Source organism: Seriola aureovittata, chromosome 15 (assembly GCF_021018895.1).
Source record: "Seriola aureovittata isolate HTS-2021-v1 ecotype China chromosome 15, ASM2101889v1, whole genome shotgun sequence".
NCBI lineage: Eukaryota > Metazoa > Chordata > Actinopteri > Carangiformes > Carangidae > Seriola > Seriola aureovittata.
Window position 1 is genome coordinate 21,385,028 of NC_079378.1, and position 12,226 is coordinate 21,397,253.

A 12,226-nucleotide genomic window follows, 5' to 3' on the forward strand; every position below is an offset into this window, starting at 1 on the left:
CAGCTACTTAAGAGGCTTAGGAGCCAATTAGGGGGCACACAAGCTGACACATGCTGAAGTAACCACGTGATGGATAGCATGATCTTCACTGTGTATTATTGGCTGTCCAAATGAAGCTTGATTTATCAGTAAACAAAAATCAATAGATTCAAACACAAATGAGATGTACAGTGTAAGCACATGGGTGGTTGTGATGCTACCAGGTCATATATGTGATACAGGTGATCAAACAAGTTCGTAAGCACACACAGGGACAGACGTTTGCACACAAAGGGCTGCACATGTAATGCAAAGACATAATGTAAAGGCACAGATGTAGTGCAGCACAGTGCAGCCATTACAAAAGACTAATGGGCCAGGCTGCTAATGCAGTGGTTTAGATAGAATCCACTCTGCCAGGCTATTGTGGTGGACTCCCCGGGAAAGGAATTGCAGCTATTGTGATGTCCTAGCTTGGCACTTTCATTGTTATGAGTGTCTGTGCATAGGCTAATGTCTCGTCATAATACACCATGTATCATGCTGCATGAACACTGCCACTGCACTGCAAAAATCACTTACACTCACTGCACCAGGATCAAGTTGCAAAGCTGCATGTGTGCATAGGTAAACATGTTATATTTATTTTTCTTTCATAAGCTCATTTATATGAGCAGTAGTGGTTTTTACATTGTCTTGAGCCCGACTGCAGTCGGAGGCTTAAACAAATGATATTTATACAATTTCCAGTCAAGCATCCCTACCTCCAAAACAGATGCAATTCAGTCAATTCATTACCAGTCCACCGTGGATACTATCAGAGTCAGTCAACAGCCACTCAATGTTTATCAGGTCCAATTAAGACCAATCAAGCCTATTAGACATCATAATGTCAGCAGACACAGTGATGAGGGCAGAGCACATAATGATGCTTCACTGAAGAGAAGTGGTAAATGGTCTTGTGGTCACTGAGCACACAACCATAAGGAAGTCCCCTCTTCTGATCTCTATTTCTTTTATCTTATTTACTCATCTGCAATCCATCCCCCTCCCTCCCACCTCTGCACCACCCAGTCTGCAGGCATTCATTTGGTATCATGCTCCATGTCCAAGCCAATTGTGCAGCTAAGGGAATTATTTCAGTACATTGCAGGCAGCCAGTGAACCAGTCATCTTTGTGAGATCGCCACGCAGCACTCTTCCCTCCCCCCATCCAGACCGTCTCTTCCCCAGCGCCCATTTACAGTGCGCCTCCGGGGCAGGGAGCTATGCACATCTCAGCTCGTCGTCTGTTGTCTGCCCCTCGTGGACCCATTGAGCCGGGGCGCCCTATGGCTTACACAGGCCTGCCAGGCAGCCAGTGACAGTGTGGGGTGAAATGTAGACTAGCATCTCATTGCTCTCAACTCTGAGATGCTCTGATGAAGCTACTCAGATAGCACACTAGGAAAGTTACGTTACACATTTTCAACATTTAATAAAATGTTTAAAAAAAACAACCTCAGTTCAGACACGGATTCTGACAGTTTGACAGTTGCCATGGCTGATCAGTCAATCAAGAAAATAGTGCCCTCTAGAGAAATCACCAACAATTCAATAAATCCAATCTAAGATGTCCTAAAAGCAGTAACTTCAATCTTTTGGTGGACTGAATGATAAGCTTCCAAAGTGGAACTTGATGTTTCAGCACTTTTTCTTACTAATAACAATTAATCCAGCTCAAAGGATGCTGAAATGAATGTGATGCCTTTTCATCACGTCACATTTCATTCAACCTGTGCGATGCTGTGTAAGTGTAAGTAGCCACTCTGATGTAATACGTAGTGATATTATTCTCCTGACTCCGCCATATAGCTTTGTTTTCTGTTTTCCTCATCACATAACTCTGTCAGGTAGAAACATATGGTCAGGTAGATATGTTTTCTTTTTGTGTGTGTGTGTGTGTGTGTGTGTGTGTGTGTGTGTGTGTGTGTGTGTGTGTGTGTGCGCATGTGTACGTGCGTGCGTGCGTGTGTTTGTGTGTGTGTGTGTGTGCTTTGTTTTCTTTTGGCCCTGCATTGCGACATTCAGGGCGTGATTGTGTAATAATCATCATCATATACTACTGTGAAAATCAATGGCAGGTCCATGTTCTATTCCTGGCTACTAGAAATGGCCCTTTTTTCTAAGAGTAGAGACTGAAGAGAGAGAGTGAGGGGGGAGGCGAGGTGGGGAGAGGTGGGGAGAGGAGAGGAGAGACTGTCCGATGCTGGTTGGCATGGTAACCTGGCCAGGTGAAAGGGAGCCTGGGAGAAGGAGGGTGGGTTTGGGGGGGGGGGGCTTTTGTCTCACGGGAGTAGCCTATCAGCAGCCAGCCTATCCCCCACAATCCCCTGCAGGCTTAAACGTATCATCACTGCCCTCTGGGTTGCTGTGGAGGAACAGGGCTCTCCTCACCTCCACATAGAAAACACACTGTACTGTGCAGAAAAACACAAAAAGCACTCTACTATTATTCTCTGGTTCTACAAAAGCTGCAGTGTTGACATTTTATTTTATTTTCCCTTTACACTAATGTAAGCTACAGATACAGCTCCAGATCTCAAGGAATAATCTTAGGATGAAAAACAGACATGTTTGGGACTGCAACACACTGACATTCACACTGTTCCCTGTCATCGTCCTCCCCTGTTCATCACAAACACATCACATCTCATTGGTTTCTAAAGAGAAGTATTGCATGAGTGTTTTTCTTGTACGTGTTTACGGGACAGCGAGCTCTGTTTAGTCATCTACTTATGGTTCATTTGTGCACATTATTGTATCTAATGTTCCCTCCAGTCTTTCCAGATATTTACATGTGCATACAGAAAAGTATTGATATAATAATAATAAGGGACAAAGTGACTCAACATAGGGCAAGATTTAGGATTAAACCCTGTGTCTGGTCTCATTTCTTGTGTTTAATGCTCCTTGTTTCCTCCATCTCACCTCTCGTTTTCTTTCTTACCCTTTTTTTATTCTCTCTCTCTCTTTACTCCTCCCCGTTGTCTTGTTCCCATAATTCCACTCAATATTAAAGAAATACATCAACACAACAATTATAGGGCCACAAAGTGTGCCTCAGGGCTGGCTCAGCTGGGCCGCTTGCACACACAAACACACCCGCATTGCACACACATACATATGCACAGGCACAAGCTGATGCATGTACAAACACACTTAGACACACACACACACACACACACACACACACACACACACACACACATACACATACAAATTGCATGCGCCTCATCTCTGAGCCTGCCTCATGCTGCATAGACACTCCCAGTGCTGGGTATTTGTTTGCTTTTGTGTCTCTGCCTTCGTAGACATTAGTCTCGTCTCAAGATGTTTGCTGTAAAAATAAATTCAATATAATGTTGCAACATATTAATTGCAGAGCTGCTGTTATTGAAATAAAATAAAGATAATCCAGGAAATGATTTTCTGTGCAACAATTCTAGTGACAGATTCAGGAAAAGAAATGAACAGCTTTAAAGTAATATTTCCTTCAACTGCCTGTTGGAAAATCTGCCGTTTCAGACAATTTTTGAAAATGTTTGTTGTGAACGTTTGTGTAGCTTAAATTTATCTTTTATATGCATCAGTCTGACCTCAAAAACATGTAAAAAGCTGTATTGCTGGCATGTATTCATGTATTGTCATCAGTGCCTCTCTAGTCATAGGGTGAATTTGAAAATTCATATTGCGTCTGCTTTTTGTGTCCTTCAGTGTTCTATTATTCTAAAATATGGATGTTTTTATATATTTATATATGTTTATAAATGTATTGTTTGTATGTTTTTATATATAAAAACATACAAACAATACATATTTTTTATCTTGAGTCTAAAAACATCAAATGCTTATTTTGTGTTTCAATCAATAAGTGAATGCTGATTATCTGTAGTTCTCCCAACTAAAGAGCTGCTTTCGGGTGTGTAGCAGCTCAGCCAGGAAAAGCCACTGCTCTGATTGGCTGTGAGATCAAAAGAACCCCCCCCCCAATCCCCCACCTCACTCACACACACACAGACACGCAAACCAAACCTAAGATGAGTGGTCGATTCCAGTTAGTTCACATTTCTACCTCACCAGCTGATAATGCTCAGACTTATTCCTTTTTTTTCAAATATAAAACAAAATGTTGTTGTATACAATATATTTTGTTGTTTTTTATTTTCTTTGAGCAAATATTTTCCTCTTAAAAACTTAATCACCAACAATATTGCCAGTAATGTTTTTGTGATTATTGCAGCAGTGCAGCACTTCTGTACTATTAGTCATTACTATACATTTAAGCCACTATCAGACTATTGTATCATCATATCAATAAACAGTATCTGTTGAGCTGTAATGTATAAAAGACAAGGGAACTATGAAACAAAAAAAGCTGTTTCTGTAGCTTTAATGTGTTTCCCCTCCAGATCCTGGATGTTGAAATGGCTTTAATGTTTACAGTACAGACAGGCTCTACACACCTAACGGGTGGAGCTGTCTCGATCTTCTCACCATCCTCACTTTTTGTCACCTAGCACAGTATCCCACTCTGCCAGTGTGTCAACAACATCGCTCTGTGCCACCTCTGAGCCACTTACACGGCAAAATGAAAGTAGCTGTGCTCTAAAACGATAACGTTTACATAAAGCCTGAGCAGTTATTTTTTCCCCCTCACTTATCCAAATGTGTCTCACAAAAAATTCATACTTGTCATGCAAAATAAATCAGCGTTCTTTTCCACAGCCGAGCCCCAAATGGCTGCAGAGTGAATAAGAGATGAGGCTTAAATGTTTGCAACCTCTTGCCTGACACTTCCCATCACATCACTGGAGTCACGCTTTGTGTGCCTGTGTGACTGTGTGTGTGTGTGTGTGTGTGTGTGTGTGTGTGTGTGTGTGTGTGTGTGTGTGTGTGTGTGTGTGTGTGTGTGTGTGTGTGTGTGTGTGTGCGCGTGCGTGTGTGTGCAAAAGACAAAAAAGGAGAACAAGCACACACATTTGTGTGCATGCACGAAAGTGTGTGTGTATGTGGGTCTGAGTGTGTGTGAGCATCTGGGAACAGGGGATTGTTATACACTCTACTGTGGGTGTAATGAGGCATGTATATAGTTAGTGTGTGTTTATTGTGGTGTCTTCAGAGTGTTGTTAGAGCATCACTGTACCACTTAGGACACTCAGATACAAGATACACACCAAGACTGCTTTTTGCTTTCAACACAACATGAAAGTTCAGTCACAGTTTATTGACAATGCTCATGATACTTTTTGTCTCTAATTTAAGAAAGTTTCAAATTTTGCTCCAAAACCTTTGAAAAGGTTTACATTTAAATTTTACAAATAGTGACAAATAAGTATTTTTGCATTATAGCAAAGCAGGAAATTTGCTTGTGATTAAAATGCCACAAGCCATCATTGATTATTGATTGTTCACCAAACTGAGACGTAGCTTAAACAATAAATCAACACTACTGGAGCCCCAGTGCTCCATATTGAATAAATATGACATTATGAAACACAAAATTAGAAAAACAGCGTTTTTCATTTATTATTGTTATTGTTTTATTTCTGTTTTTTTCATGTAGTCGCTGCCCCTGACCTTTCAACCACTCATACACCCTCTGCCTTCCTCAGCAGCTTCAACAACTTACTAGCAAACAAGCTAGCTGCTGTTAGCAACAACAACCAAAAGAGAAAGACGAATGTGTTTATGCTTTTCAGAGTTGTGTGTCTTTCTCTGAGTTAATGTCTTTTGATTTCAAGGGACTAATGCAATTATTCAGGAATTAAACAGCTAGCTGCTGTTGCTAACACTGTCGAGAGATTAGTTACTGTGTTTATTTACAGCCTGTAGTTGGTTGAGTCAGAATTACTGTTGTTGTTGTTGTTGTTGCTGTAGCTAACAGGAGGGGAGCAGTTGTTGAGTTTGCTAAAAGAGGCCGAGGACAGGTGATTGGTGGAAAGGTGAGAGGGCGGTGACTGGTGACTAATGACATTATGAAGAATGTCCAAGGAAAAATCATCATTAGATAAATAAAGGCTTTTAAAAGAATGGATCATTTTGAAAAAAAAATGAATATGATGGAATAAAATTAAAACTGTCATATTGAAAACCAGAATGATGAAATTAAAAAAAACTATTTATTGGTTTATTTATAAATTGACCATTTATTCATATGATAATGTTTTTAATATTATTTAATTTAATTATAATATCAAACACTATCTTAAACTAATTATTATTTGAAATGAAGGCGTCATTGGTTTGGTCCTTTGCTGGGGCTGTTTCAACACATCTGTGAGGTTCACCTGTGAAATAAATCTTACAACATATCGTCTTCTCTTTGTCCTCACCTTATTTTTACACCAGTCCCAGCCATGATCACATCCTACCCCAACACCACGCTGGCCACACAGGGTGAAGAGAAGAAGATGAGCTGCACGGCGCACGGCGAGAAGCCCATCATGGTGCGGTGGGAGAAGGAGGAACGCATCATCAACCCTGAGACCAGCCGCTATGTGGTTTCTGTCAAGGAGGTGGGCGATGAAGTCATCTCCACCCTGCAGGTAGGAGCATGTGCAACTCACAAAATGTGTAAAATGCGAGTCGGGACCATAGATTGGATTGCTCATGTTTATTAAATACGTGAAGCACATGCAAAGAATTTCCTGTGAGTCTAAATCAGTGGTTCCCAACCTGGTGGTCAGAATGCCCCCTCAGTGGGTGTCGAGATGAATCAGATAATTAAAGATATTTAAGAAAGCGCTTTTCCTGGAACGCTGGATGCTTTTACTTCCTCGGGTCTCTAAAAATCCTTCTAATGAAAGAACCTGAGAAAGAAAACTCTATCTTTAGTTGAACTAAATGAAATAAAATGAAACTTAATGAGAGTCATTACTACATTCAAGGGGTCACCAGCCAAAACGGCTCTGAACCTCATCTAAATAATGCTTCAGGAAAATCCACATTAATATCACTAATAGACCAAAGGACATGTACCTGATATATTCTCTTTTACATCAGTTCAATGTAAACCTCATCTCATCCCTGTGCATCCATCAGATCATGCCTACGGTGAGGGAGGATTCCGGCTTCTTCTCCTGCCACGCCATCAACTCCTTTGGTGAAGACAGAGGAATCATACAGCTCACAGTGCAAGGTACAGATGCACCTTCATAAACTGCAAACAGAACTTTTCTTCCTTCACTTAAAAAATGGCAGTTTGAGTGAAATAACAACATTTTTGTCAACTATGTGCCTTGCAGAACCCCCGGACCCCCCAGAGGTGGAGATCAGAGAAGTGAAGGACAGGACCATTGCCTTGCGTTGGACTATGGGTTTTGATGGCAACAGCCCAATCACAGGCTTCGATATTGAGAGCAAGAACAAATCAGGTACAGAAAACTCTTTTCTGTCATTATTAGATGGTATGACCATAGTTCAGTTTCATAGTTCAGACTGAATACTAATTATTAGGTTAAAATCTCAAAGCTTATTGAAAATCGAGTATTTTGGCTGGTGAATTGATCCCTGCATTCCCTTTGTCTCAGCACTTAAATGTAATATAGCCTGTCCTAATGCACTTAGCTGGATTTGACCTTTCCCCTGACTTCAGCAACCCCAATAAACCTTACCCTCTCTCCTCCACAGCCTCCTGGGACACCGCTCAGAAGACCAAAGATGTCTCACCTCAGCTCAACCAGGCCACCATCATCGACCTGCACCCCTCCTCCACCTACAACATCCGCATGTTTGCCAAGAACCTGATCGGCAAGAGTGAGGCCAGCAACGAGCTCACCATCACCACTGATGAAGCAGGTGAGGATGAACCGTTGGAGGATGATGTTTTTCTTTCTGCAACCACCCTCAAGTCTGTTCTGCACACACGAGTGTTACAGACAATCACTGTCTACTCTTATTTTGAAATACACAAACGATTAGCAGTTACAGTAATGAGAGAACATTTAATTTTGTTATTACCCAACAAATCAGAGTAACAAAAAAACAGTGAGAAAAATGTGAGTGCAGGTTGTGAGTGAAAGACAAAAGTCAAAAAGGGGTAAAGGGCCAGCTGAGCCAATTCATTACCAGCCTGGTGACATCAGCTCCATTGGCTCTGTTGCATTATTGAACACACGCTGACCCCGCACTAAAAGCAGAACTTTTCAATTAGCAGCCTCAGTAGTAAATGTCACACTAGGGTCAATAGACTGAGGCTGAACCCCTCTGTGTTCGTCTCCCCCCACAGAGCAGCCGTCTATGAATACAACCATCATGTTCTTTTTAAAATAGCCAGAGCCAGACTCTCTCACTCTAATCTATGAGCCAGCTGTTGGATGTGTACAGTTTAATAAGATGCATGTGTTGGTGATGTGATCTCAGCTCCTGATGGACCACCTCAGGACGTGCAGCTGGAAGCCCTCTCCTCTCAGAGCATCCGAGTCACTTGGAGGGTAAGTTAATCCAACCCTGTGGGTTAAAAATGTGTGTGTGAGTACGTACGTAGCTGTGTCCAGACAATTACAATCAGAGCTGACAGTGCTGAGGTTTGGTTTGTGTGGCTAAAAATAGCTATTTTAAAACTGCACAGTAAATCAGTTCTGTTCTCTCCTCAACATCAATTACTCTGAACTAAACGATTAACCTGCTGCTGCTTGTTGTGCTGGTCAGCTCCCAGGTGTGACTTTGTTTTACTGTATGAATTTAAAGCAGGATATTGGAGGCAAACAGCATTCCTGCTCAGTTGGCTGTTCCTGAATAAACAGTTAGAGAGTAGCATGTGTGTGCGTTAACAGTCTTTACGTGAGGTAACACATTTTCTACATGTAATGGTTATTTTTCCATTGTGTGCATTTTGGCCCTCTTTAAACCTTCGATATTGTGTTGCAGAGTAATGCAGATTGTGTGAGGAATACTGAATGAATCTGAATATACTTCTCACATGAGACTCACATTTTACTTTGCCTCATTCTGTTTTAACACAGAAAACTGTGAGTGCTGTTTAACAGAGATATTTCCTCTCATCCGTGCAGCGGCAGAAGAGGATTGTTGTTGGCTGCCATATGTGCTGCCTCATTTCTGATGCCAACTTTGGTTCTTTTACTGAGTTATTGGCAGTGACAAAGAAAACAGTGTTTGGAAGGATTATAATGCTATTCACATACTGTACTTTAGTATGTCTGGAATGTATTTGTATTCATGCTACACTACAATCCAGTATGTGCTGCCATCTCGGACACATTGACCAATCAGATCTGAATTCATCCTCAATGCATTTTGGGTGTATTCAGGCTTGTAGAGCTCTCTGCATGTGATTGGATAACCCATTACATTTTACTGCCAGCCTGCCAGGTGTGAACAGGAGGCGTCAGGTGCAAAGGTGAAAAGAGGGCACTTCCCTGGACTTACGAACATGTTATTGGAAAAATTGTAATTTAAAGCTTTCCTTATCTTACTTAGGACGATACCAGCAGTGAGTGCAAAGTCAGTGTCATGTTTTATAAAAAAAAGTACAGGGATATTTATCTCTACTGTCTCACATAATCTCTGCCATTCCTCTCTCAGGCGCCCAAGAAACACCTCCAGAACGGGGCCATCCGAGGCTACCAAGTGGGCTACAGAGAGTACAGCTCAGGTGGAAACTACCAGTTTAGCGTGATCAGCGTGGAAACTACAGGGGACAATGCAGAAAGCCTGGTGCTGGACAACCTGAAAAAGTTCACCCAGTATGGAGTCGTGGTGCAAGCCAGCAACAGCGCCGGGACAGGGCCCTCCTCCACAGAGGTGGCCGCTACCACACTGGAGGACGGTAAGACTGGAGGGAAGATTGCTTCAAGCTCAGTGTAGTCGCCGTGTCCGTATAAAACAATAATGAGAAAAACATTGAAGTAAAATTTAAATAATGATAAATAAAAAAATTATGAATAAATAATAAAAAATAAAAAAAATAACAAAACAAGTCTGAATTTAATTTTAAAAAGATTATATTTAAAGTGTTCACTGCAACAAACATACGATGATGTATTTATTTAATTTTCTCTTTACCCCTGTGTATTCTTCAGCTGTGAATATGCTGCGCTCTGAGGAACAGACAGCGAGGTTTAATTTTGGAGGGATCTGTGAGGATATATCACAACCTAGTGGAGATCAGAGGGTGCTGCCACATGTTGTCAGCCCTGCAGTGTCTACTGAAACTCCAGTGTTCTCATAGCCTCTCTGTCCCCGGTTTGTCCCCTTCAGTGCCCAGTCGTCCTCCAGAGAACGTCCAGGCCACAGCCACGTCTCCAGAGGTCATCTCTCTGTCCTGGCTGACCCCTCCCAAAGACGCTCTGAACGGCAACCTGCTGGGCTTCAGGGTCATCTACTGGGCCAACCTGCCTGATGGAGGTACACACTAACACCTGGACACTACTCAAAGACAAAACCATTAGAGTCATTGTGTCTGTGGCATAGAGAAATACAGTGTGTATGCATTAGTGTTCACATAAACATTAACATTAACTCTTTTACATAAGTAGGTATAAAAGCCACAGTCCTCAGGAATCTCCAACTGTCATCAAAATATTTAGGAAAAATAAAGACATTTTCAGCAGGAACTGAAGTGTTCTTGGAATACAACTACCAGACTCTGTGACTGCAGGTTTTCTAAACACACATTTCAGACAAAAGATCTGCACACTGTACGAAAGGCTTCAGTAAATATAATTCAACACAGCAACATTTCAATATAAAAGTGACCTTCACCAGCTATCATCAACATTACAAAGCAGAACGAGGAACGTATACAGGCAAAATCACATTCATCACTCAGGTGGTTGTGATCAGCATGATTAAGAGTCTCCTTTCAGGCTGGACCAGTCAGACTCTACAGTCTGATACACACCATGTATATGATCCAAAATGCTAGAAAACATCAAGAAAATATTGAATTTAAAGCATCACATAAATTCAGTAAAATGGAATAAATGAGCAACATAAATTATGCAACAGTGGACACAAAATGGACCCAGCTAAGACAGCCAAACTACTGCGTAAAAAATACTAGATGGAAAAAATGGAAAGATAGAAAATATTAAATGATTTATTATTTTCCCTAAAGGGCTTAAAGTACCTTGGTTATTGACCAGCCATCCAGTCTTTATTTTACTACCAGTGCATGTAAAAAACCACTGGAGATTGCCAAACAGAACAGACTAGAGATAGTGACTTACCTTGGCGGCTCTAGTGCGTCAAACTGCAGCATAAATACTTAAAATTATCTTACATCAAATTTATGCCAGTTTGCTGACTTCATGTGAGTCAGTATTTATTTGTCCAGTAATCTCTACAAAATGTAAAAAGCTATGAGCTAAAATCTCCACCACACTGTGTTTCAGTAATAAAGTAATAACCTCATACGGACTGCTGTTGATGGTAATGAGTAAACTGTAGCTTATAGTTCCTTCCAGTGGATTCTGGGTATTTAGGTAACCTCTACTGTCGGCCAAAAGTCTTCATGGTCCTGTGGAAGTGAGACAGCATGGCATGCCATTGTCACATGCCGTGTTTGTGTCAGTAGGATCGGTTGTGACAGCACGATTACCTTTGACCCCTGCACTGTCACATCATGTTGGCCTGCCTGTAGAGCATGAACACTCAGGACTTGACAGCCAGGATTAGTTTGCATGGTAACAGTCTGTAGCTCAGTGGGTGAATGCTCAAACCTGAACTTACATGCTTTATTTGTAAATGGTTTGGCTTATATCGAATGCAGATACATACATATATAATTCCTAACACTTCACATGTACAATGCACATTTTGCAATTCAATGGTTTATTGTTCCATACCACGCCATCTCACACTACTGCAGTTCATCAGTATGAGAGAATATAATCTCATTCACCAGCAGAGGGGGATACAAGCCCTCTCTAACTGCAGGTTGCACCAGTGACGTTGGAATCAGTGTGGTTGCAAACACTGTTACTGCTCAGACAATAAGAGTTCGGGGTTATATTACGTATTAGAATACAATACAATATTATATATATTGATTTATCAAAGAAGCTGCAGATGCAGAATTTATTGTTGATTGATTCATCGTCTGATTCTTTCAGATGTAGAAGTGTTATTATTTTTGTGTCTTGGTATCAAGAGAATAAGCAAACACACACATATACACACACAACCATGCGTTAAATGCATTTACCGTGTAGTAAAATGTCTGTGTGATGGGTATTCCAGGTGT

The 12,226-nt window shown here is 41.2% G+C and overlaps 1 protein-coding gene across 3 annotated transcripts in view; it reads left to right on the forward strand.

Moving 5' to 3' along the window:
• Nucleotides 1-12,226, forward strand: part of dscama (Down syndrome cell adhesion molecule a) — a 91,163-nt gene that overhangs the window by 67,857 nt on the left and 11,080 nt on the right. For all 3 annotated transcript variants that reach the window (XM_056397295.1, XM_056397293.1, XM_056397294.1), the window contains exons 12-18: nt 6,370-6,566; nt 7,063-7,159; nt 7,266-7,394; nt 7,651-7,818; nt 8,383-8,453; nt 9,565-9,808; nt 10,240-10,386. In XM_056397295.1, the coding sequence (XP_056253270.1) occupies nt 6,370-6,566; nt 7,063-7,159; nt 7,266-7,394; nt 7,651-7,818; nt 8,383-8,453; nt 9,565-9,808; nt 10,240-10,386 (1,053 nt within the window). The remainder of the gene's footprint in view (nt 1-6,369; nt 6,567-7,062; nt 7,160-7,265; nt 7,395-7,650; nt 7,819-8,382; nt 8,454-9,564; nt 9,809-10,239; nt 10,387-12,226) is intronic.